This window comes from Amblyraja radiata, chromosome 10 (genome assembly GCF_010909765.2).
Source record: "Amblyraja radiata isolate CabotCenter1 chromosome 10, sAmbRad1.1.pri, whole genome shotgun sequence".
NCBI classification, from domain to species: Eukaryota; Metazoa; Chordata; class Chondrichthyes; order Rajiformes; family Rajidae; genus Amblyraja; species Amblyraja radiata.
The window spans coordinates 26,984,308-27,010,087 of record NC_045965.1 but is presented as its reverse complement, the minus strand read 5'-3'; the positions used below and the strand labels follow the sequence as shown (position 1 = coordinate 27,010,087).

The 25,780-nt window shown below is 44.3% G+C and overlaps 1 protein-coding gene across 1 annotated transcript in view; it reads right to left on the bottom strand.

Moving 5' to 3' along the window:
* The window catches only part of LOC116977716 (pappalysin-2-like), a 280,018-nt gene that overhangs the window by 77,970 nt on the left and 176,268 nt on the right, over window positions 1–25,780 (bottom strand). The window contains exons 16-17 of the mRNA XM_033028424.1: window positions 16,176–16,389; window positions 14,615–14,783 (exon numbers count right to left, since the gene is read on the bottom strand). Of these exons, the coding sequence (XP_032884315.1) occupies window positions 14,615–14,783; window positions 16,176–16,389 (383 nt within the window). The remainder of the gene's footprint in view (window positions 1–14,614; window positions 14,784–16,175; window positions 16,390–25,780) is intronic.

The following is a 25,780-nucleotide window of genomic DNA, read 5'->3' as shown; positions in this document are numbered from 1 at the left end:
CTCACTGCACAGATGAAGTTTCATGGATTGATAGAACCAGGAAAAAAAATTCTTAAGGGGTTGGACAGGCTAGATGCAGGAAGATTGTTCCCGATGTTGGGGAAGTCCAGAACAAGGGGTCACAGTTTAAGGATAAGGGGGAAATCTTTTAGGACCGAGATGAGAAAAACATTTTTCACACCGAGAGTGGTGAATCTCAGGAATTCTCTGCCACAGAAGGTAATTGAGGCCAGTTCATTGGCTATATTTAAGAGGGAGTTAGATGTGGCCCCTGTGGCTAAAGGGATCAGGGGGTATGGAGAGAAGGCAGGTGCAGGATGCTGAGTGGATGATCAGCTCGAAGGGCCGAATGGCCTACTCCTGCACCTATTTTCTATGTTTCTATGAAAAGGTCTCTATGTAAATTCCCAAGACACCTCTTAACTCAAGCACAAGCCTTCCAGCTAAGCAGGTATCCGATTTTATTCCTTCAATACTCAATGATACTTTATTGTCACATGTACCTAGGTACAGCAGAATTCTTGGTATGCGTACAATCCAGTAAAATCATACTGTAGATAAACACAATCATAAATAAGTACAAAAGTGCAATCAGTGTGTAATCGTAAATCGCTGAAGTAGTACACAAAGAGTCCCCATGTTTCGGGAGCCGCCAAAGTTTCAAAGTTCTTAAGAGTGCAGTTGGACTTAAAAGCCAAAGTTTCAAAGTTCTTAAGAGTACATATTGGACTTAAAAGCCCATTGTCCTGGCGGCACCAATCCGCTCCTCCATCTGCTGCCATTTTGAAAACTGCCCTTGTCCAGCATCTGCTACCGTCACCTTCCATTCACCTCACTGGTTCCCGGACTACAGGATCAAGTGGGAGTCCAGCCTTGGACGACTCCAGGCGGGATCCTAGTTCCGTGGCGGGTGAGCCAGGACCGCTGTCGAGATATGTCCGCGGCTCGCAGCTCACTATGCCTTTCCTGTTACTACATGGAGACCAAGTTGGATCAGAGTTCATTCCTCAGTGCAAGAAGATGAACCACTGAGCTGAGCGAGCTTTGCTGGCCTGAGCATAACATGGTCAAAAATTATTCCTTCCTTTACTGTGATAATACTCAATTCGTCTGGTAATATCTACCAAACCTCTGGTCCCTGACAGATAACTTGATGCATAATTCTTATTAAGAGTCCATGACATGAAATGTTAACTGTTTCATTTTCCACAGGGTGTTGTCTGACCTGTTGACCATTTCCGGCATTTTCTGTTTTTAATTCATTATGGTTACATTAACTAGTTTATTAACACATCTTTTGTATATTTGCAGGTACTCATGATTAAGTTCTTGTCCTTTGAGCGAGTTTCCATAACTGAGATTGTTATGTAACATCTTTGGCTTGTGCTCATGAAAGTCATAAAGTCATACAGCACATAAACAGGCCAGTCTCATCCATGCCAACCATCGAAGATAATCCAATTTGCCTGCATTTGGCCTATATCCCACTAAAACATTCCTTTCCATGTACCTGTACAAATGTCTTTTAAATGCTGTTGCAGTGTCAAGTAGCTCTTCTGGCAGCTGGTTCTATATACCCACCACCCTCTGAGTGAAAAGGCATGTTTCTATTAAATCTTGCCCCCCTCACCTTAAACCTATGCCTTCCGGTTCTAGTTTCCCTTCCCTGGGTAAAAAAACTCTTTGTAATCACACTATCTATTCTCATGTTTTTTAAGATCACCCCTCATCCTCCAGCACTCCAAGGAATAAATGTTTAACCTGCCCAAACTTTCCCTATAGCTCAGGCCCTTGAGTCCTGGCAATATCTTTGTCAATCTTCACTGCATGTACAAATTACATTTCTCCACAAGGCCATGTCTTGTTCTGACTTCACTGCATAACCTCGAGGTCATGGAAATCCTGTAGGCAGCTGGTGACTGCACACAGGATTATGTGCAATGAATGGATGAGGGAAACCAGCTGCTCAAACTATAGCATGTGTGGACTAGACGGTCGCCAGTTATCATTAGGACCGGCTTTAAGGACATACCATGCACCCTGAGCTCTGCAAGAAATCGGATTAAGACACAAGTTTTCACCTCGAGTAGTACAGAGCCTGCAGTTGGTGCTCGCTTCAATGGATGACATGTTGGCATCCTCAAGCTGCATACCATGATGGTGCATAGTTGGTTGCCGTGATGTAGGAGACAGGTCCTTTAGAAATCTACTCAATGCCCTGTGCTGGGACAGTAACAATGCTGCTCATTTGTTAATGTAACACCAGTGGAGTGTTCGTGCCATTGCTACGGGAAATCTAGGGCTGGCTGTGGAGTTTTGCAATGTTTAGCTGCTAGCCTGGGACATGCCTTTGTCATTCTTCCAAGAAAGGCAAATCAGGTCACTGCAGTTGCTCAGAACTGCGGGGTAAACCTGACTTGGTTAGGTTTCTGAAGTTTGTTAGGTTCCTGCTGCTTACCAATGGCTGGCTTTTCTCATTGTCCTCTTGCAAGAACATTTTAAATGTACTGTTATACATGATGGACAAAATCAAAATTTAAGGCACAAATGAGACGTCCATACAACATTACATGTACTGTCACCTTATGGCATAGTCATAGAATCATACTGCATGGAAACAGGCTCTTTGGCCACAACTTGCCTGTTATGCCCCATCTACACTAGTCCCACCTGTCTGCATTTGGTCCATATCCCTCTAAACCTATCCTATCTTTATACCTGCCCAAAAGTTTTTTAAATGCCGCAATAATACCTGCCTCAACTACCTCCCATGGCAGCTCGTTCCATACACCAATCACTCTTTTTTGTGTAAAAATGTGGCCTCTCAGGTTCCTATTAAATCTTTGCCCCCTCACCCTTAAACCTACTGTATGTCCTCTGCTTCTTGTTTGTGCTACTCTGAATAAAAGACTGCAACCTTCACATGGTCCACCCTGTTTCAATGAATGCAAAGAACATGGCGTGCACAATCAAATAAGATCAAATAGAACAAGTTGTCCTACAACTTTAGGCTGTGCACGCCATACGCAAGAAGAAGAAGATGAAGACGAAGAAGAATAAAAGACTGTGCATTTACCCTATCTATTCCACTCATGATCTTGTACAACTGTATAAGATTAGCTCGAGGACTTCAGAGACTCAAGAAATAGATGGAGAAGTCAGTCGCATGATCGAGTGAGCATGCACTGTCACTTACTCATGGCTAATCCTGTACCTTGCCCACTTTCCCTGCTGCAAATTGTGATCTTAAGACACAAATATATTCAAAACCTGAGCAACAGAGACCCAAGGTAAAGGATTTCAGAGATTGACAACCATCTCTATACAGAAACTCTCAGTCCTAAATGGCCAATCTCCAATAAGAGGCTGGGCCATCTGGCTCCACTCAGGGGAACAGCTGGCCGGCATCTACCCTGTTAATCCCTCCTAGAATCTCCTGTCTCTCAGTGAGATTACTTTGTCCTCTAAACTCTGCTGAGCCTTGGCTACTTTTGCTCACTAGCTCTTCATGGGACATCCTGCACCATCTTCGAGGCAGGCACACACTGCATTGGGTGCAAAAGTAAAAACTGTGTCAAGGGTGGAATCAACTAAGCTCCATGCCATTTCTCAGGAAGACTTCCTTAATCCCTTCATGCACTTCATAATACTTCAATCCCACTGCAGCGGAGCAGTCATAGTGTCATATGGCAAGGAAACATCCCTTCGGTCCAATTTATCCATGCCGACCAAGATGCCCCATCTACGCGGCTCCCACCTGCTTGCATTTGACCCATATTCCTCTAAGCCTTTCCTACTAGTGTTCCTCAAATGACCCAGTGTTGAAGAAGGAACTGCAGATGCTGGAAAATCGAAGGTACACAAATATGCTGGAGAAACTCAGCGGGTGCAGCAGCATCTATGGAGCGAAGGAAGTAGGCAACGTTTCGGGCCGAAACGTTGCCTATTTCCTTCGCTCCATAGATGCTGCTGCACCCGCTGAGTTTCTCCAGCATTTTTGTGTAATAATGGATGGGATTTATATAGCGCCTTTCTAATACTCAAGGCGCTTTACATCGCATTATTCATTCACTCCTCAGTCACACTCAGTGGTGGTAAGCTACTTCTGTAGCCACAGCTGCCCTGGGGCAGACTGACGGAAGCGTGGCTGCCAATCTGCGCCTACGGCCCCTCCGACCACCACCAATCACTCATACACATTCACACACATTCACACACAGGCAAAGGTGGGTGAAGTGTCTTGCCCAAGGACACAACGACAGTATGCACTCCAAGCGGGATTCGAACCGGCTACCTTCCGGTTGCCAGCCGAACACTTAGCCCAATGTGCCATCTGTCGTCCTCAAATGTACCTCAAATGACCCACATGTTTGTTTTCTGAACTTCATGAACCGACTCATCCAATCATTCCTCATTTCTTCAGCTTTTAAAAACAATATTCCCACCTATTATATTCCATAATTGCACATATTCTCACATTATAACCCATCCCCCAGCACCTTCCCCATTTGTTTAACCAGTCTATATCCCTTTGTGTGGTTCTACAAAGCCCACATTCCAGCCCAACTTGCTAAATTCCGGTAATTTACTCTGAGTTCTTACATCTAAGTTGTTAATATAAATTGTGAAAACCTGCAGCCAATATTGAAGTCTGTTGTACACTACTAATTACAGCCCACTGAACTGGAAAAGATCCATTTGTTCCTACTCTTGAGTTCTAAGTAAAATGTTCAGACATCCTAATAAACCAACCATTAGCATTTACACAAATTGAGCTTATTCCTCCATAATTTATGTCTATCAAAGGATGATCAGTAAAAACGTTGGAGGTTTGGTGTGCTGAGGTGATAATCTTGCCCAAGAATGCTTACTGCTGAAACCTCGGTCTTTATTAGAAAACTACTCACACTGATGACCCACAATCAGAACCATGATCCATCCCCACCTACTCAAAATCCCACAGACACACACACAACTACCAAGACAAGAATACATGCAGAATAGTACCCTCAATGGCAACTTATGTCATCAATGAGATTTACAGTGGGCGGCACAATGGCGCAGCGGTACAGCTTCTTCTACAGCTCCTTCTCCTCCTACAGCCTACTGGGACCCGGGTTCGATCCTGACTACGAGAATTTGTACAGAGTTTGTACGTTCTACCTGTGACCGTGCAGGTTTCTTCCAATGCTCCGGTTTTCTCCCACACTCCAAAGAAATACAGGTTTGTAGGTTAATTGGCTTTGATAAAAAATTATAAAATTGTGTAAGATAGCGTTAGTGTACAGGGTGATGACTGGTCAGAACGGACTCAGGGGGCTGAAGGGCATGTTTTCACGCTGTATCACTAAAAGTTAAAAACGTTTTTAAAAAGGTAGTTAAACTGCCATCGTTCACATCAATTAATCTAAGTTCCACCTTTCTCTGAGGATGCACGCAGAGAGCAAGGTCTGGAAAATGGCGTCAGCTGTTGACCACTAGGAAGTCAATAATCCCACATTGGACTCCTTAAGATGTTCAGCATGGGAACTGGAACTTGGGAAAAATTCCTCGTGTCTCATGTTCATCAAAGAAACCTGCGCCAGACCGGAGGAATGAAGGAACTGGTCCTTTCCTTCAAATCCATTGAAGACAATGGCAACAAGAGCTTCAGGGTAAACTGTTTAAAGGGTTCTTGTTGTAAAAATAGTTCTTAATCCTTCTAATTTATTTATTAAAAATCAATAATGTCAAGCTCCTTGACATTTACCAAGGATGAGTCATGGGCCAACCACATGGATGCGACAGCCACGAAGGCACACCGACCGACACCTCTATTTCCTCAGGAGACTGAAGAAATTTGGTTAGTCTCCAATGGCTCTTACAAACTTCTACAGATACACCATAGAAAGCCTAGTGTTGGGTTGGGTTACATCACAGCTTGGTTTAGGAACAGCTCTGCCCAAAACCTCCAGAAATTGCAGAGAGCTCTAGATGTAGCCCAGTCCATCACACAGGCCAGATGTCCCACCATTGCATCCATCTATACTTTTATACGTTTTTCACTGTACCTTGGTATATGTTTTTTTTTGGTATATGTGACAATAATAAGCATAAACCTAACAATTCATTCACTTAGATACATGGTATTATGAAGAACAAATTCTTTCCAAGTTTGTCCTTTAATTTATTTAATTTATTCTATGGTTTTGAATGTACACAAGGTTTCCATAACTTGATAACCTTGCCATTCCACTGCCAAATGTACTTTGCCATTTTGTTGGTGAGCCTTGTTTCCCCCACCGATATGGGGAAAGAGCACTTGTACTGAGGAAGCTCTCACCTAAAAGAATTGTCCTGGATGTTTCCAAAGGTTCTTGCTAGACATATGTACCCCCCACCACCCCTGCAGGCCCACAGAGTTAGTTTGACTTTTTTTCCACAGAAATCAGCATTGAGTGCAGGTGGTTCACATCCAACTGCAAATTCTGCCTCATCATCTGCATACCTTTCAGAGCCACAAGTTGTATAAATGTCATCAGGCATCAGTGAGGAAAAACAATCCATTACAAAGACGAAGCAGCTTTTCTTCAGTTTCTGACAAGGTGACTTACTTAAGACCAAGCCATGAAGAACATGAATGCATTCAGCTGCCAAGCATCGCATTCTCGTTTAGTAACCTGATGGGTTATCACTTACTTTTTCGTGCCTGGGATATGGTGGCCAATTGGCAGGCACTGCATGTGCATTTTGGCACCAAAGAAATACAATAACATTTTAATATTGCAAACACAGCAATGTATCCTGCCTTAAACGTAATGGGTACACTTTGTTCCTATCGAATGCTTTCCAATAATGTATTTTTAACACATAAAAGAAACTGTCAAAGCCACAGACAGACAGACAAAAACACACACACAGCCTCCAATAACCTATTTTAATCTGCCAATAATATCAATTCACTGTCATAGAGTCATGCAGCACAGAAACAAACCTTTCAGTCCAACTTGTCCACACTGGTCAAGATGCCCTATCTAAGGTAGTCCCATGTGACTGCATTTGGCCCATCTATATACTAATAAAAGTGTGTGAGTGTGTGAGTGTGTGTGTGTGCGCGTGTGTGCGTGTGTGCGTGTGTGATCGTATCTACGGCAAAATGGTACATGGTAGCGCTAGAATCTTTGCACAACGTTACTCACCTTTTCCCCGTCGTAGCACTTGTCAAGTTTCCTTCAGATTTGATGTTATATTTCACGTTATTGATAGTTAAAGGTTTAAAAAAGCCAACTTTAAAAAGATTTTTACTGTTAAGTCCTTGCGGCCCCAGCTTGCAACAAACTTCCATACAAAGTTGCAATCCAGGAAAACTCTGTGCTTCCACCAAGTTTTCACCTGAATAGAATCTCACAGTCCTCCACCCAACATTTGCAACAATGTTGCCATCATAGAACGCTTACTCCTGTTCCTGCCAGCACAGGAGGGGAAGGGGCCGGAGGAAGTGGAATTGGAATTGCAAGTGCTGGGGAGGCACGGGAAGTGCAATTGGAATTTTTTTTAAAGTCCAGTGCTGGGGGAGGCAGGAGAGTTATGGAATCTTACATTGGGGAACGGGTTGCGTTGGTGGACCAGGCCTCCCGTCTGACAGGGACCCAACGGGTCCCACTTGGTCTAGTATCCCTCTAAACCTTTTCTATCATTTTAAAATCTATTATTGTACCAATTTCTCTGGCAGCTTGTTCCATATACCCAGCACCCTCTTTGTGAAATAGTTGCCCCTCAGGTTCCTATTAAGTTTTCCCTTCTCATCTTAAATCTGTGACCTCTAGTTCTTAATTTCCCCTACCCTTGCAATAAACCTCTAGGCATACATCCTATCTATGCCCCTGTTTATTTTATATACCTGTAGAAGGTCACCCCTCAGTCTCCTCTAAGCTGTAAGATATAAAGTCCTAGCCCACCCAACCTCTCCCTATAATTCAATCTTTGAATCCAGGCAGCATACTTGTAAATCTTGACAGCATGCTTGTCAGTTTAATGGCATTGTTCCTACAGCAGGGTGACCAAATCTAAATCTAATACTCCAAGTGCACACACACCAAAGCTTTGCACAACTGGAACATAACATTCCAACTTATATACTCAGTGGCCTTACTGATTAAGGCCTGAATACCAAAGGCCCTCTTAACCACCTTAACTACCTGTGAGTCACTTTCGGACAGTAACTAGATTAAGTGGGACCCGTTGGGTCCAACTCACACGGGAGGCCTGGTCCACCAATGCAACCCATTCCCCAATGCAGCATTCCACCATGGTGTGGGAGAGGGGATGGTGTGGGGAGGGGGGTTGGTGTGGGGGAGGGGGTTGTGGCACTTGTACTGAGGAAGCTCTCACCTAAAAGAATTGTCCTGGATGTTTCCAAAGGTTCTTGCTAGACATATGTACCCCCCCCCCCACCCCTGCAGGCGCACAGAGTTAGTTTGACTTTTTTCCCACAGAAATCAGCATTGAGTGCAGGTGGTTCACATCCAACTGCAAATTCTGCCTCATCATCTGCATACCTTTCAGAGCCACAAGTTGTATAAATCTCATCAGGCATCAGTGAGGAAAAACAATCCATTACAAAGACGAAGCAGCGGAGGGGGTTGTGGGGGAGGGGGGATGCTGCGGGGGAGGGTAGTGTGGTGTGGTGAGGGAGGGTGGTGTGGGGGAGGGGGTGGTGTGGGAGAAGGGGTGGGTGTGGGGGAGGGGGGTGGGGGGGAGGGGGTGGGGGGAGGGGGGTGGGGGGGTGGTGTGGGGGGGTGGAGGGGGGGGGGTGGGGGGAGGGGGGTGTGGGGTGGGGGGGTGGGTGGGAGGGGTGGGGGGGTGGTGGGGGGGGGGGGGGGGGGGGGGTGGGAGGGGTGTGGGAGGGGGCGGGGTGGGGTGGGGGGTGGGGTGTGGGGGGGTGGTGGGGTGGGGGGGGTGTGTGGGGGTGGGGGGGGGGTGGTGGGGGGGGGGGGGGGGGGGAGGGGGTGGTGTGGGGGGGTTGGTGTGGGGGTGAGGGGTGGTGTGGGGGGCAAGGGATGTGTGGGGTGGTTTGGGGATTGGGGGAAGCGGGAAGCGGGAAGGAATGGGGCAAGGGTAAGGGGGATGTGGGTGTGTGCGGGGGAAGGGGGTGTGTGGGGAGGAGGGGGAGGGGTGGAGGGGGAGGGGAAGGGAAAAGGGGGGAGGGGAAGAGGGAAGGGGGATGGAGGAAGGGGGATTTGTGGGGGAAACGGGGGGTTTGTGGGGGAGGGGCCCCATTCAGCGGGCACCGGCCGCGGCACCACACAGCACCCCCCGACTCCACACAGTGGCTTCCCCCGACTCCACACAGCGGCTTACCCGACTCCACTCTTGTGGACTCAATCAGCACAGCTTGTTTACTTAGCCCCACCTCTGGGATTTTATTTTCCAGCGGGTGCCGGAAGGGGCATTACCTTCATGGTGATTGACAGGCTAGAAGACCAATCTGCTGATCTCACGATTTTTTTAAACTTCATAACTTTTCTCATATTTCACCGATCGGAAAACAAAACTTGGTGGGTTGGAGCAGAGGAGAACAGTGAGTAAGGTGGCGAAAAATCCTAGTGATATAGAGTAGCGTTTTAGCGCAAATTTAATTACTACACAGACCGGAAGTGGTCAAGATGAGAGTTTTAGTAATAGTATAGATAGATGTACTTATACTCATGGGTCTCTCTGTTCTACAATACTCCTGGTACCCTATCATTCATTGTGAAAGTCCTACCCTGGTATGACTTCCTGAAATGTAACAACCTCATGAGCTTCTGAATTAAACTCCATTTGTCATTCATTAGCCCACCTACTCAGATGATCAAGACTTGCCGTAATTCTTAATAATAATAATAATAATAATAATAATAATAATACATTTTATTTATGGGCGCCTTTCAATCGTCTCAAGGACACATTACAAAAATTTAGCAGGTAGAGGAAAAACATGTAAGGGGAATGAAATAAATAGTAGAGACATGACTAGTACACAAATTAAAGACAGAATTCAATTCAAAACACAATATGAGGCAATTCATGCACAGATGAAAAGGGAGGGGGACGTGGGGCTAAGGATAGGCAGAGATGAAGAAATGGGTCTTGAGGCGGGACTGGAAGATTGTGAGGGACACGGAATTGCGGATCAGTTGGGGGAGGGAGTTCCAGAGCCTGGGAGCTGCCCTGGAGAAGGCTCTGTCCCAAAAACTGCGGAGGTTGGACTTGTGGATGGAGAGGAGACCGGCTGATGTGGATCTGAGGGACCGTGAGGGTTGGTAGGGGGAGAGGAGGTCAGTGAGATATGGGGGGGCCAGATGGTGGAAGGCTTTGTAGGTGAGGATCAGGATTTTGTAAGTGATCCGGTGGGAGATGGGAAGCCAGTGAAGTTGTTTGAGGACTGGAGTGATGTGATGCCAGGATTTGGTGTGGGTGATGAGTCGGGCGGCTGCGTTCTGGACCAGTTGGAGTCGGTTGATGTAGGTGGAGCTGATGCCAAGGAGAAGTGAGTTGCAATAGTCCAGTCGAGAGGAGATGAAGGCATGGATGAATCTTTCAGCAGCGGGAGGTGTGAGAGAGGGTCTGAGTTTGGCGATGTTGCGGAGATGAAAGAAGGAGGTTTTAATGACATGGCGGATGTGAGGCTCAAGGGAGAGGGTGGAATCAAAGATCACGCCAAGGTTGCGGGCCTGGGGAGATGGGGAGACAGTGGTGCCGTCGATGGTGAGAGTGAGGTTATTGATTTTGTTGAGTGTGGATTTGGAGCCTATGAGGAGGAATTCTGTCTTATCGCTGCCCATAATACTACCTACTTCACAATCATCTGCAAAGTAAATTTGTCTAGCACATTCACATCCAAATCATTGATATAGCTGGAAAACAACAATGGGCTCAGCATCAACTAGACATGCATCTTCAGTCTAAAATGCAGCCTTCCTATCATCCACCCAATTACATATCTATTTAAAAGTCACAAAGAGCTGGTGCAACTCAATGGGTCAGGCAGCATCGCTGGAGAACATGGGTAGATGAGGGTCTCCACTGACATTCCCTCCACTCGCCTGGCTCCATGCCCTAAGATTAGGTCCAATACTGTAGGACTATCCATGCTTTCCTGGCATGATGTTCATCAAAGACATTGTGGGACATGGGGCCTATTCTTGCACTACTGTTCTATGTTCTAGGTTCAAAGGATGTGCTTTATGAATAGATTCAGACCATGAACCATTTAAACAGACAGAGGGCTATTCTACTTGCAAAGTGTTGCTTATGTGAGTTGGCAAGGCAGAGCAATGAGTAATTAGGGCTTGGTGCAAGAGAATGAAGGGGCAAGGTATCGGAGAGACGATGAGCCAGCTGAAGGATTGGTTAGGGTGGCACGGTGATAGAGTTGCTGCTGTATAGCGCCAGACACCAAGGTACGATCCTGACTACGTGCTGTCTGTATGTAGTTTGTACGTTCTCCCTGTGACTGCGTGAGTTTTCTCAGGGTGCTCCGGTTTCCTCCCACACTCTAAAAACGTACAGGTTTGTAGTTTAATTTGACTTCTGTAAATGTTCCCTTGTGCATAGGATAGTGTTAGTGTATGGGGATCGCTGGTTGGTGCGGATTCGGTGGGCTGAAGGGCCTGTATCTGTGCTGTATTGCTAAACTAAAACTAAACTGCTGATCACTATAGCATATGGGGGGGATGGTTGGTGGATGATGTGGAATGAGAAGTCAGCTGATGCTAGGCAGATCCTCGGGTGAATGAGAGGGATTAAAGCATGAGGCAGCCATGAGCTAGGGTGAAAGAAAGGAGGTTTTGAAGCCAAGGATGAAAGTCTCCAAGGTAGTTCCTTGGGATACAAGAACTTGGGACAGCTTGACAAGAAAAGGTACAAGAAGGCCTTGCAGTGGACAACACATGAAGCACAGCATTCAGGGTAGATCCAGAGTTCCAAACAGCACAAATGAGCAAAGGAAGAGTGATGAAATACCAGCCACCACTTCATAATGGAGTCAAAAATCTCCAACAGGGCCCAAGATCCAATTAACTACTGCTGATGATAGGGAGCACTTCCCTGGGAGTCAGGGGGAGACAGTTATAAACAGAGTAAATAAAACATTTCTCTTTGCTTATAGTCTTTCTGTGGTCCATTAAATAATGATGGCATCATGTTTGCCAAGAAATTCAATGACACAATTTTTTGTTGCATTAAAGCACTGGAGTTGGTGAAGGGAACAATACACCTAAAAATACAACATTTTACAGAGACCACCCATACAGAGGCTAAACCATTGGCTATGTAGTCTAGGGGGATAATGACCTTGAGCACGAGGCACATCTAACCTCGGAAAATGCACTCTTCGAGTGTGATAATATGACCCTTCACTGTGCAGCAGGACATCTGTCATTAAAGCCACTTCTCCACTAGTACCACCAACCTAGCAGAGACTGTAGGGAAATGGAGGCTGCTTCCACATTTAGTTTAGTTTAGAGATACAGCACGGAAGAATTACGAGAATGTAGCCATGACGTGCGGGCCTGAGCTATAGGGAGAGGTTGGGAATGCTAGAACTTTATTCCTTGGAGCATAGGAGGATGAGTGATGATCTTCTAGAGGTGTAAAAAATCATGGGGGGAATACAGGGTTTAATGCAAAGAGTCTTTGGCCCAGAATAGGGAAATTGGGAACCAGAGGACATTGGTTTAAGGAGAGAGGGGGAAAATGTAATAAGAACCGGAGGGGCAACTTTTTCACACAGAGGGTGGTGGGATATGGAACAAGCTGCCAGAGGATGTAGTTGAGGTACTATCACAACATGTAAAAGACACCTGGATAGGTGTGCAAAAAACTTGCCTCACACATCTCCTTTAAACTTTTCCTTTCTCACCTTAAAGCTGGATCCACTAGTCTTTGACATTTCCACTGTGGGAAAATATTTCTGATTGTCCACCTTACTATGCCTCTCATAATTTCATATACCTCTATCAGGTCTCCCCTCACCCTCTGATGCTCCAGAGAAAACATCCAAGTGTGTATAAGGTGCTGAATAAATGGCAGTTCAGTGGAACTGAAGTCAATTAGACCAATTCCAAATAACAATGAAATAGGGATTTTACTGGCACAGACATTTTATTTCGAAAGCTCGTGACAGATTTTGTAACCGAGGGTCCAAACGTGATCTAATACATCCGTTGTTATTTCCACTTCAGCAGCATGAGTCCAACTAATGTTAGCTGTGAAATTTCCAATACTTTCCACTTCTTCATATTTCATGTAGACATCTCCAGGAAAAATGTCAGCTTAAAATGTTTATTCCAATGCTTATAAATTATCACTTAATAATGAACACTCCTACATGAAAAGGTGAAGTACAATATAAAAGGTCTCTAGTTTCAATATAAAATACTTTGGAGAATAGCATGCAAATGACTAAAATAAAGGTTTCAAGTACACGGATGCATCAATGATGTTTCATCACCATTCCAGGGTAAATCATATATTGGATTCCCTCCCTTCAGCCCAAGGCTAATTACTGTCAGTCACTAAATGAAAAATGAAGCAAATGTTGTGAGCTTTCTCATGACCACATACCATATTATCAGCTGAACCTTTTTCATCATAAAGATTTTCAAACGAATGCATGGAAAGTGTTTCAATGTGTATGCAATTACCTTTGTGAGGGAGAGACAGCATCTAGAACATGCCCCAACTGCATCTCCCAGAAATATCAGCGCAGCTCGCTCAACAAGAGTGCAGTATTCTAGATTTTAGTCAAAGACCAGAGACCATAGCTTTAAGGTGTGAGAGGCAGGGTTTAAAGGAGATGTGTAGAACAATTTATTTTTTATCACAGAGGATGGTGGTGCATGGCACACGCTGCAAGGGGTAGTGATGGAGGCAGATATGATTGTAGCATTTAATAGACTATTAGGCAGGCACATGGATAAGGGGGGAATTGATCATGTGCAGGTGGATGATTTTAGTTTATCCGGGCATGACACTTCCGTAAAACTGCACCTCAAATTTTGTGTCCCTTTGGATCATTGCCTTCATATCAACCTCCACCAGGTGCAAATAACATCACACTGTATCTTCAGTGTTCCATAACCTGTTGTCAGCATCTATTGCCTGTTCTTGCCTCCCTTTAGTCTACTGCAATCAAAGAGGAGTTATTCCAATTCAAAATATTGCAGGTGCTGGACATCTGAAATAAAAGTTATCAGACTAGGTACTATCTCACCATTCAAGAAACATTTAGACAGGTACATGGATATGGATAGGTTTAGGGGGACATGGGCCAAAACGCAGGCAGGTGGGACTAGTGTAGATTGGACATGTTGGTCGGTGTGGGCAAGTTGGGCCGAAAGGCCTGTTTCCACGCTGAATTACTCTATGCTCATTGCCATTGCTCTCCCCACCACATCCTATCTATGCAACTTAAAATAAGTTTGCTTTTTAAGTGTTTTCCCCTCCGGTAAGGAGACCTTGACTTGAGACATTAACACCACTTCTCTCTACATTAGTATTGCCGATCCAATGAGTATTTCCAGCATTCAATATTTTTAATAAGAAGAATTATTCAAGGATTGAGTGTTCAATGAATCACCACATTTCTCACCTTTTTAGTGTGGTCATAGCAAGTAATAATGCAGCGAGTGTCAAACTCAAACCCGTTGGTGCAACTGTACATCCCCTCGAAGACCAAGGGAGGTCGGTCACAAAGCACAGGGTTGCAGCCACCTTCTTCCCAATATCCTCCTTCTAAACACTGCAGCTTCAGAAACCTCCTGCAGATGAAAATACAGTAAATTATATAAGAATAAAAGAGCGAAAATGGTTGTTTAGTACATGTCCTTCAAACAAGTTGCTTGCCTTCTTATATACATACTGTATATTGCCTTCCATTAAATTGTCCATCGTCATAGTTTCTAATCTATCCAATATAATTTGTTCTCTGCCCCCCACTCTCCAAATGAATGGGACCACTCACTATCACACATGGTGTCCTGATAGATTTACTCTTCATTAAACACACACTAATCCAATAGAATTACTTCTTCTCCAGCTATTGGGATACTGAGAATACGTATTTCTGATATAATCTGAATCTGAAATAATCTAACTGCACGTAGAAACAAATAATTCCAGATGCTGGTTTATAAAAAAAGGTAGACACAAGTGCTGGAGTAAGTCAGCAGGTGCGTGATATTTCAGGTCGGGTCCCTTCTTCAGACCCAAAACGTCACCCATTATTTTTCTCCAGAAATTCTGCCTGACATGCTGATTTACTCCGGCACTTTGTGTCTATAATGACAATAAATTGAATTGTATTGTATTGTAATCTGACCACAGGCTGAAGAAGAGACCCGATCTGAAACATCACCTATCCATGTTCTCCAGAGATGCTGCCTGACCTGCTGAGTTACACCAGCAATGTGTTTTTTCCTGATGTAATGCAGTTGTATTTCTAAGCAACTTTGTGTTGTAAAAATTGCATTATAAAGTCAACTGAATGGGGAGGGAATGAGGGAAGAGGATTTGGGAATCGTGAGTTTCAAACTCATAATTACGAAGATATTTTTTCATGCCAGATTTTCAAAAATAAAGATTTGTTCAGAGTTTATTTTTGACACTGTTAGCTAAAAATACTAAAGGCTGTATATTACATGGTTCAACAGAGTTTCATTGCACGTGTTAATACAAGCGATTGTTTGTCAATTTCAATGGCCTCCGTCAGTTAAAGTTGTAACTGTGTTATTAAGAGATAATGGTTACTGTGGGGACATTACATAAAAACATGGGGGGGGGGGTTTGCCTCGCTATACTGTTTAAATTCAAGACATTTTCTCTGCTTGTCAATTTCCAAAGTAACTTTTAAGTGTTGCTTTAGTTCCCATTGAAAATCAAGTTGTAAACAATTTGGCCGACAGAATGCAAATACCATTCTCTAATTTATCATTTGCATTATATCCAACTCATGTTATGGAAACATGCATTGTAGCAGAACTGCTTGCTTTTCTTAACATATTAGCCAGATCTTACAGTCGTATCTTTCTTTTGAAGCCGTGGACTTCACCAGTTTTCCTGCTCTCTTTAGAGGACATAGACTGGTGCCTCTGATTGTAACAACCAGATCAGATTCACCCTGGAACTACCACTTAACGTTTAATTGTACTTACTTCCTGGACCGCTTATCATTGGTCCCGTGTATGTAATATCCAGGGTTGCACTTGTATCTGCAGATGGAACCAACGTCATGAGATCCTTGGAGGCATCTTGGCACCAGCAGCCTGGCATTAGTCACTGGTGGAGGGGCAAGGCATTCCACCTTGCAGAAGGCTTCAGGGAACGACCACAGGCCATCTTCCATACACTTCAGGAAGTAATTATCACCTAGAGACAAAAGCCATGAATGCAGTAGCAGTTTCCCCACGTTCTTTGCCGTCTCCTACAGTATATCTAGCCGGGCAGCTGTCAAAACATCAGGCATCAAAATTACGAGCATTCATTGAAGATCTGATGAATACCAGCTCCACTGATGGTGTTTCAAATACACTCAGTTTTATTTTAGGTATAAGCTGTTGGCAATTCCCAAAGCTTTAAACAGGTTATGACAACACCATAATTCACAACATGAAGCCCTCAAAACAAAAGAATTGCAAATTTAAACCTCATGTTCAGAGTGATCCCAGCATTACTTGATTGATTGATCAGAGGATGACATGGATGAATGGTGAGAGTGTTTTGAGCAGTGATTTGGCAAACTAGCACTCTTGAACACTCTCAAATAATTCTACTCACTCGCAGTTCGGTCCTCTCACCGATCAGATTTTGAGCACAGCCACTAAGAGTAAATTCTGGGAGTGGGAGCCTTGCCCGAAGCTTGTCTGCTGCTCGCCCCCCGGAGACTGAAAATGGGAAGGTTCAGGAATGGTGGCTGACCCTGGAGAAAGGACCAGTAAAGAGAATCAGGGGTCTTGCCTTCTGCACCCTCAAGTGGGCTGCAGGAGGCGCCCCCAGGACCTGAATGCTGAAGGTGGCCGGGCGAGAGAGGGGCACCAGTTCACTGGCGATCTGGATGGAGAATGGAGGCGATTTTGGGCTTTTATGGCCAGCTGCAGCTGGGACTTTGAAAATGGCGCCAAAACCTGGTGACTCTTGCATATGACTCAGTGGGCTGTTTCTGTGCATTCTGGATTTAATTGGAGATTGTACTTGTGTATGGCAGTAATCTTACTGAACTGTACGTAAAATAAGAATTTCACAGCACTTTGATACACGTAATATAAAAAAAGCATTGAACCACTGAGGCCATTGACAGTCCAAACATGCAAACAGCTGCCTGAATGATTATACTATACGCACACAACCACTCATTCCAAAGTGGTAAACCAATGGGTTGCCATTACAACAAAGCACTTTGACAAAAGAGACTCCCCGTAATCCCAACAAAGATTCAGAATTCAAGACTGCACAGCAGAGGACTGTACTGTTATTCAAAGAATAACATTTTCTGTTTTTATTTCAAATTTCCAGCATTTGCAGCACATTACATCTGTATGGCAGTTGTCACCAATCATTCCATAACCAAGACCAGAAATAAATTGAGTAAAAAGCTTTGTGGGCCTGTCCCACTTAGGCGACTTTTTTAGGCGACTGCAGGAGACCATGCAGTCGCCACATGGTTGCCACATGTTCGCGGGTGGTTGCCGGGGTGTCTCCTTCATTCTGGGAACTAGTCGCGGCCTCATTATGGTCGCCATGAATTTTTCAACATGTTGAAAAATTAGCGATGACTAGAATGAAGTCGCCAAGGAGAGTAGCGAGAATTCTCGAGCCATAAGTGAGTCAGCAGGAGGTCGAAGGTTCTCGGAGATTCTCGTAGGTTGGAGCCAGTGCTGACCAGTGAATTGGCTCATTGGGAAAAAAAGGTAAGCAGTTTTCAGAACCAAGGATAACCGACTGGTAAGGTTAAAGAGGCCAAAAGATTTTACCTGTCTAAAATAATAGTGGCTAAGCGTCACGACCCACGCGTATTATTCAAAACTATTGATTCTGTTTTAAATGCCCCACAGCCTGTTTGCTTGGAAGCATCGTCCGAATTGTGCAATGACTTCCTGCACTTCTTTATTAATAAGGTCGTTTCTATAAGGGCTCTCATCTCAGCTCCTGCCTCTGACCCCTCTGTTCCGGCCCCATGCCTGGTGGCATTTGAAAAGTTTGTGCCTCTGACATTGTCGGGTCTAGAGGATGTGGTTAGGCATATTAAGCCGTCGGGTTCCCCCTGTGATGCTGTCCCTCCTCTTCTTTTTAAAGAGGTTTTCCCGAGTATAGGGCAGTCGGTTCTTGCCATTATAAACAGTAGCTTGTGTTCTGGGGTTGTCCCCATAAATTTTAAACATGCTGTAGTGCAACCACTACTTAAAAAACCAGGCCTGGATCAAACTGATCTGTCCAATTTTAGGCCGATCTCCAAGTTGCCTTTTATCTCCAAGATCATGGAGAAGGTAGTTTATGCGCAGCTGAAACTCTTCCTGGATGAGCACAATATTCGGGAGGTTTTCCAGTCTGGATTCAAGGCTATGCATAGCACAGAGTCGGCTCTGCTAAGGGTCTTCAACGACATCCTCCTGGCAAACGACTCAGGTAATTATGTGGTTCTTGTCTTGCTGGACCTATCTGCCGCCTTCGATACAGTGGACCATGGAATTTTAATTTCCAGACTACAGCACCAAGTGGGCATTTGTGGCAGTGCCCTGGGATGGTTCAGGTCCTATCTGGCAGACAGAACCATGCGGGTAAGCCTTGCTGACTTTGAATCCTCCTCCACTCCCTTGGTATATGGGGTTCCACAGGGCTCAATTTTAGGGCCCCTGCTCTTCTCCTTATACTTACTTCCTCTGGGCTCAATTTTAAGAAGGCATGGCATCTCCTTTCACTTTTATGCGGATGATAGCCAGTTATATATGCCACTCAGGAAAGAGGAAGACTATTCTTTAAAATCACTTCTGTCTTGTCTTGAGGACATTAAGTCCTGGATGGCCTTAAACTTTCTGGGACTTAATGAAGAGAAGACAGAGGTGATTTTGTTTGGCCCCAATGGCTGCCGTGAACCTCCCTTTGTTGACTTGGGTCCACTGGCAATGTCTGTAAAGCCAACCGTCTTGAACCTGGGTTTTAGGATGGACGGTGATTTTAAACTAGACAAACAAATAGGCGCGGTGGTTAAGTCCAGCTTCTTTCACCTAAGGAAGCTGGCAAAGGTGAAGCCCATTCTCGAGCGGGAGCATTTTGAAACAGTAATCCATGCCTTTATTACATCTAGGCTGGATTACTGTAACGCACTCTACTCTGGAGTCGCACGAGCTTCATTGGCTCGTCTCCAGCTTGTTCAAAATGCTGCCGCTCGCCTTTTGACTGGAACTCGAAAGAGGGAGCACATTACGCCAATTTTGGCCTCTCTACACTGGCTCCCAGTGCACTTTCGAGTTCATTTCAAAATTCTTTTAATTGTTTTTAAATCATTGAATGGGCTCGCCCCGCCTTACCTCTCTGAGCTGCTCCACCTATATGCTCCTGCCCGGTGCCTCAGGTCAGCTGATCAGCTGCTCCTTGAGGTACCAAGGTCTAAGCGGAAGCTCAGAGGGGATAGAGCCTTTTCTGTTGCTGCTCCGGCACTCTGGAACACCTTGCCGTTGCACATCAGACAGGCCCCCTCACTGTCCATCTTCAAATCCTCCCTAAAAACATATTTTTATTCTTTGGCTTTCGACACTGGCTGAGGCATTGCTCCTGTTTTTAGTGCTTTTAATGTCTTTTAATTTTTAGTGTGTTTTTTATAGTCCTTCGTTGTACGGTTTTTAATGGTTTTTAATTGTTTGTAATAGCTTTTTGTTCATGATTTCTCATGTACAGCACTTTGTGGCAACTGTAGTTGTTTAAAGTGCTTTATAAATAAAGTTATTATTATTATTATTATTAAATGTCTGCCGAGCTTCACAGCCGTGTATCTCTGTCTTCTTAAAAGTTGTCTCCACTCCTTCTCCTCCCACCCCCTTTTTTAAAGGACTTTCCGTACACTGTCCTTTTGCCGTATTTTTACAGTGCCAACCTTCCTGTTCATCGCAGTGTGTGTCTGTATCACCTTGGCTTTGCACCATGTGAATTTTTTAGACAGGGCAAACTAGAGTGCTGTCTAAAAAATTCACAAGGGCTGGTGAAGGAAGCTGTGTGTGTGTGTGTGTGTGTCTGTGTCTGTGTCTGTGTGTGTGTGTGTGTGTGTGTGTGTGTGTGTGTGTGTGTGTGTGTGTGTGTGTGTGTGTGTGTGTGTGTGTGTGTGTGTGTGTGTGTGTGTGTGTGTGTGTGTGTGTCTGTGTCTGTGTGTGTGTGTGTGTGTGTGTGTGTGTGTGTGTGTGTGTGTGTGTGTGTGTGTGTGTGTGTGTGTGTGTGTGTGTGTGTGTGTGTGTGTGTGTGTGTGTGTGTGTGTGTGTGTGTGCCGAAGTGGGACAGGCCCATTAGAAAGACAAGTCAATGAACAGTTGGTTTACTGCAGACTTGGTGTCCTTTCTCCAATTCCTGTCAACTTCAACAGCTGCTCAAAATGTTGGGATATCTCCGCAGGTCAAGAAACATCTCTGATTGAATTGAATTGAATTGATTTTTATTAGGGACAGTGCATATTAATAAACATTTGCATGAACAAAAAATGTCCGATTCTATCAAGCAACCCCTTCGAATTTTTTTTCTATAGCTTTGATTTTTTTTTAATACATGCTTCTATCAGAGGTATAAATCCATGCTATTCAGCTTACACTTAAAATACACAAAAGCTAATTTTCAAAATATTTTAGCCACATCTCTCCAAATGTGCCGAAAGATCGCTACCATTCCTGGGCTAGAAGCATAAGCAGGGAATTCCCATCAGCTGCACAGTGAACTGCAGGTGACTTTAGACTTTAGAGATACAGTGCGGAAACAGGACCTACGCCCCACCAAGTCCATGCCGACCAGCGAGCACTAGCACTATCCTAAACACTAGGAACAATTTACAATTTTACTGAAGCCAATTAACCTACAAAACTGTACATCTTTGGAATGCGGGAGGAAAGCAGAGCTCCCAGAGAATACCCACGTGGTCACAGGGAGAATGTACAACTTCCATACAGACAGCACCCGTAGTCAGGATCGAACCTGGGTGTCTAGCGGCTTTAGGTAACATCTGTATCACTACGCCACTGAGCCTTTCTGGGTAAGTGCCATTATCTTTCGTGATTTTAATCCTGGTGGGAATGCATATCCCAAACCTGCTGGGAATTCTACAAGGACATTCAGACATTCTAGCTCAACACTTGGACATTGGGCTTCTCCTGGTGTTCAACTGCGGAGCATGAAACACTGGTTCCACAGCACATGTGCTTTGGAGATCTGCTGCAGGAACTCAGCGGGCCAGGTAGCAAGTCTGGAGGAAACTGACAGGAGACCTCCATCTGGACTGTGAATGAAGGGTCTAGATCTGAAACGGTGCCTGTTCATTTCCCTCCACAGATGCTGCCTGATCTGCCAGCCTAGTTCCTCTAGCACCTCTCATTATTTTGCTCCAAATGGTAGCATCTGCAGCCTTCTGTCAAAGACTAGAGGCCATTGCTTTAATGTCAGAGGGGGAAGAGTTTAAAGGAGATATGCATGACAATTTTTTTTTTGCACATGGAGGGTGCCTGGAACGTGCTGCAAGGGATGTTGGTGGAAGCAGATAAGATGATGGTGTTTAAGAGGCTTTGGAATTTGCTTGGCAAGTTAGTGCAAGATAAGGGATTTCTCCCCAGTAATTTCTCCTTTATAGAATAGGATTGATCTCAATATTTTTTGTTGATGTTTTTAATTAAGATTTTATGTTGACTTTCTTTAACTGTTTCTTTAACTAATGTTTTCCAGCATTTCAGTTTAATATTTTCTCAAACTTAAAATAATCTCTCAGACCTTTTCCAAATAGTTTGATTAATTTCTGACTGGAAAGCTTTTATACATCTCCAACTGCTCAGACACTTTTAACAGCTGGCTAAACGGCAGCCTTGATTTGGCTAGCTGTAAACTTTTACAACAGTTTGATGTGTGAGTTTTGTTTTAGCATCAGGGTCGACCTTTGGCAATGACACATCTCTATCAGATCAGCTCAATGACTATTACGCTCACTTTGAGCAGGCGCACAGTGTTCTGACATGGCTCATACCCTCATCCACAAAATAATTTGTCCCATACATCTTGGTGGTAGAGTTCAGATCTACTAAACACTTACACAGCAGCCAGACAGATTCTGAAATTGTGCGCTAATCAACTGGCTAGTCTGCTCTGACATCTTCAACATCTCGCTTTAACAGTCTTCTAACCCCATCTGCTTCAAGGATACCTCAATTATTCTGCTCCCCAAGAAAAGTAGTAATTTGTCTGAATGACTACTGCCCAATGGCTCTAACATTGGTCATAATGTTAAAAGTGGTGAAATCATTGGACAAAGTCAGCATGGATTTACAAAAGGTAAATCATGTCTGACGAATCTTATAGAATTTTTCGAGGATGTAACTAGTAGCGTGGATAGGGGAGAACCAGTGGATGTGGTGTATCTGGACTTCCAGAAGGCTTTCGACAAGGTCCCACATAAGAGATTAGTTTACAAACTTAAAGCACACGGCATTGGGGGTTCAGTATTGATGTGGATAGAGAACTGGCTGGCAAACAGGAAGCAAAGAGTAGGAGTAAACGGGTCCTTTTCACAATGGCAGGCAGTGACTAGTGGGGTACCGCAAGGCTCAGTGCTGGGACCCCAGCTATTTACAATATATATTAATGATCTGGATGAGGGAATTGAAGGCAATATCTCCAAGTTTGCAGATGACACTAAGCTGGGGGGCAGTGTTAGCTGTGAGGAGGATGCTAGGAGACTGCAAGGTGACTTGGATAGGCTGGGTGAGTGGGCAAATGTTTGGCAGATGCAGTATAATGTGGATAAATGTGAGGTTATCCATTTTGGTGGCAAAAACAGAAGAAGCAGACTATTATCTAAATGGTGGTCGACTAGGAAAAGGGGAGATGCAGCGAGACCTGGGTGTCATGGTACACCAGTCATTGAAAGTGGGCATGCAGGTGCAGCAGGCAGTGAAGAAAGCGAATGGTATGTTAGCTTTCATAGCAAAAGGATTTGAGTATAGGAGTAGGGAGGTTCTACTGCAGTTGTACAGGGTCTTGGTGAGACCACACCTGGAGTATTGCGTACAGTTTTGGTCTCCAAATCTGAGGAAGGACATTATTGCCAAAGAGGGAGTGCAGAGAAGGTTCACCAGACTGATTCCTGGGATGTCAGGACTGTCTTATGAAGAAAGACTGGATAGACTTGGTTTATACTCTCTAGAATTTAGGAGATTGAGAGGGGATCTTATAGAAACTTACAAAATTCTTAAGGGGTTGGACAGGCTAGATGCAGGAAGATTGCTCACGATGTTGGGGAAGTCCAGGACAAGGGGTCACAGCTTAAGGATAAGGGGGAAATCCTTTAAAACCGAGATGAGAAGAACTTTTTTCACACAGAGAGTGGTGAATCTCTGGAACTCCCTGCCACAGAGGGTAGTCGAGGCCAGTTCATTGGCTATATTTAAGAGGGAGTTAGATGTGGCCCTTGTGGCTAAGGGGATCAGAGGGTATGGAGAGAAGGCAGGTACGGGATACTGAGTTGGATGATCAGCCATGATCATATTGAATGGCGGTGCAGGCTCGAAGGGCCGAATGGCCTACTCCTGCACCTAATTTCTATGTTTCTATGTTTCTATGTTTCTATAATGAAATGCTTTGAAAAATTGCTACTGGCCCACATCAGCACCAGTCTTCGGACAATCTAGACGCCTGCAAATTGCAAACTGGAAAATATGGAGCACATCTCAGGGTTGTGGGTTCAATCCTTTGCTTTATTCACTATACACCTATTATGTGGGACCAAGTCCAATGCCAATTTGATATTTAATATAACAATTTGCCGATAACACCATCTCTTTAATAGAGACATTTATGTTCCTTACCTGAACCTTCTTTCCAGGGTGGAAATGTCAAAGGCTAGCCTTAGTCTTAAGGTCACAGAGGGAAAGCTTAAAGGAGTTCAAAGGGCCAAATGTTTTTTTTGTACGCAGGGAGTGATGGGGGCCTGGAACGTGCTGCCAAAGGTCGTGGTGGAAACAGACATGACAGTGGTGTTTGAAAGGCTTTTAAATAGGCACATGGATGCAATAAATGGAGGGATTAGGATCATGCGCAGGCAGAGGAGGATATATTTGTCACAGACCTTATGGATGGAAGGGCCTGGTCCTGTGTTATGCTCTTTACTCTTAAACTATCTGGAAATCACTACACACACGTTTGGGTCTACAATACCTTACTCAGGCTCGGAGTAATGTCAATGGTTTAGGATTAACACTAACCTCCCATGTTCAACTGTCAGACCATGCAATTATGAACATTCTTATAGCTTTAAATACGTTTAGGTTTAGCTTTAAATAGGTTAATAGGAATTAAAGAAAGTTAATTAACTATATATTTTAATTAATGAACAATTCATCACTATTAGCATTGTTTTAGCATGTCCTTGATTTAGCTACGATTTAATGTCTATCGACACCTTAACTATTTTTCAATATTTCTTTGCCAATGCATCATTTTGAGCAAATCCCCCCAAGATCAATTTAGTCAGTGATCAAAGTTTCAGATAACAGGCAGTAAAAAGCTGACTCCGACCACATAATGTTTTCCTATTTGTTGACAAGTATCTCTGCTGCTTCTCATATATTAGCTTCTATCTTAGAGTCTCTGAGACATGTATGTTTAATACACACACCATATCCTGTGCTCGGTTAATCTTTGAAATTCCAACATTATTCTGCACATCTACATGTAAAGCATCAGTAAGGGTGCTTGGAACATGCTGCCAGGGGTGGAGTTCGAGGCAAATATGATAGTGGCATTTAAGTGCAAGGATAAGCGGGAAATGGATGGATATAAATCAAATACAGGCATAGGAGGTTAGTTTAATTCGGCTTCATGTTTGGCAAAGTCATTGTGGACAGACGAGCCTGTTCCTGTACTGTTCTATGTTCTTTCCAACATTCAGGGGAGCAAACAGCCTGAGTTTGCTGCATTTATCATTTTCTGCTTTTACATCAAGTTGGCTCAGTTTTTATACAATTTACATTTTCCCTCAATCTTACCATCAACAATAGAAGATTCAAGCTGGTGCCGGAGCATGGCGACTTGCTGCGTGCTCTTCCCGAGGAAAGCAAACTCAATGCTAACATTTATTTCAAGAGGGCTTGTTTACAAAAACAGGGATGTAATGCTGAGCGCTATAAGGCGCTGGTAAGGCTACATTTGAAATATTGTGAGCAATTTTGGGCACCGTATCTAAGGAAGGATGTACTGGCTCTGGAGAGGGTCCAGAGGAGGTTTACAAGAATTATCCCAGGAATGAGTAGGTTAACCTATGATGAACGTTTGTCGGCACTGGGCCAGTGCTCGCTGGAGTTTAGAAGAATGGGGGGGAACCTCATTGAAACATACAGAATAGTGAAAGACTTGGATAGAGTGGATGTGGAGAGGATATTTCCACCAGTGGGAGAGTCTAGGACTAAAGGTCATAGCCTCAGAATTAAAGGACGTTCTTTTAGGAAGGAGATGAGGAGAAATTTCTTTAGTCAGAAGGTGGTGAATCTGTGGAATTCTTTGCCACAAAAGGCTGTAGAGGCCGTCAGTG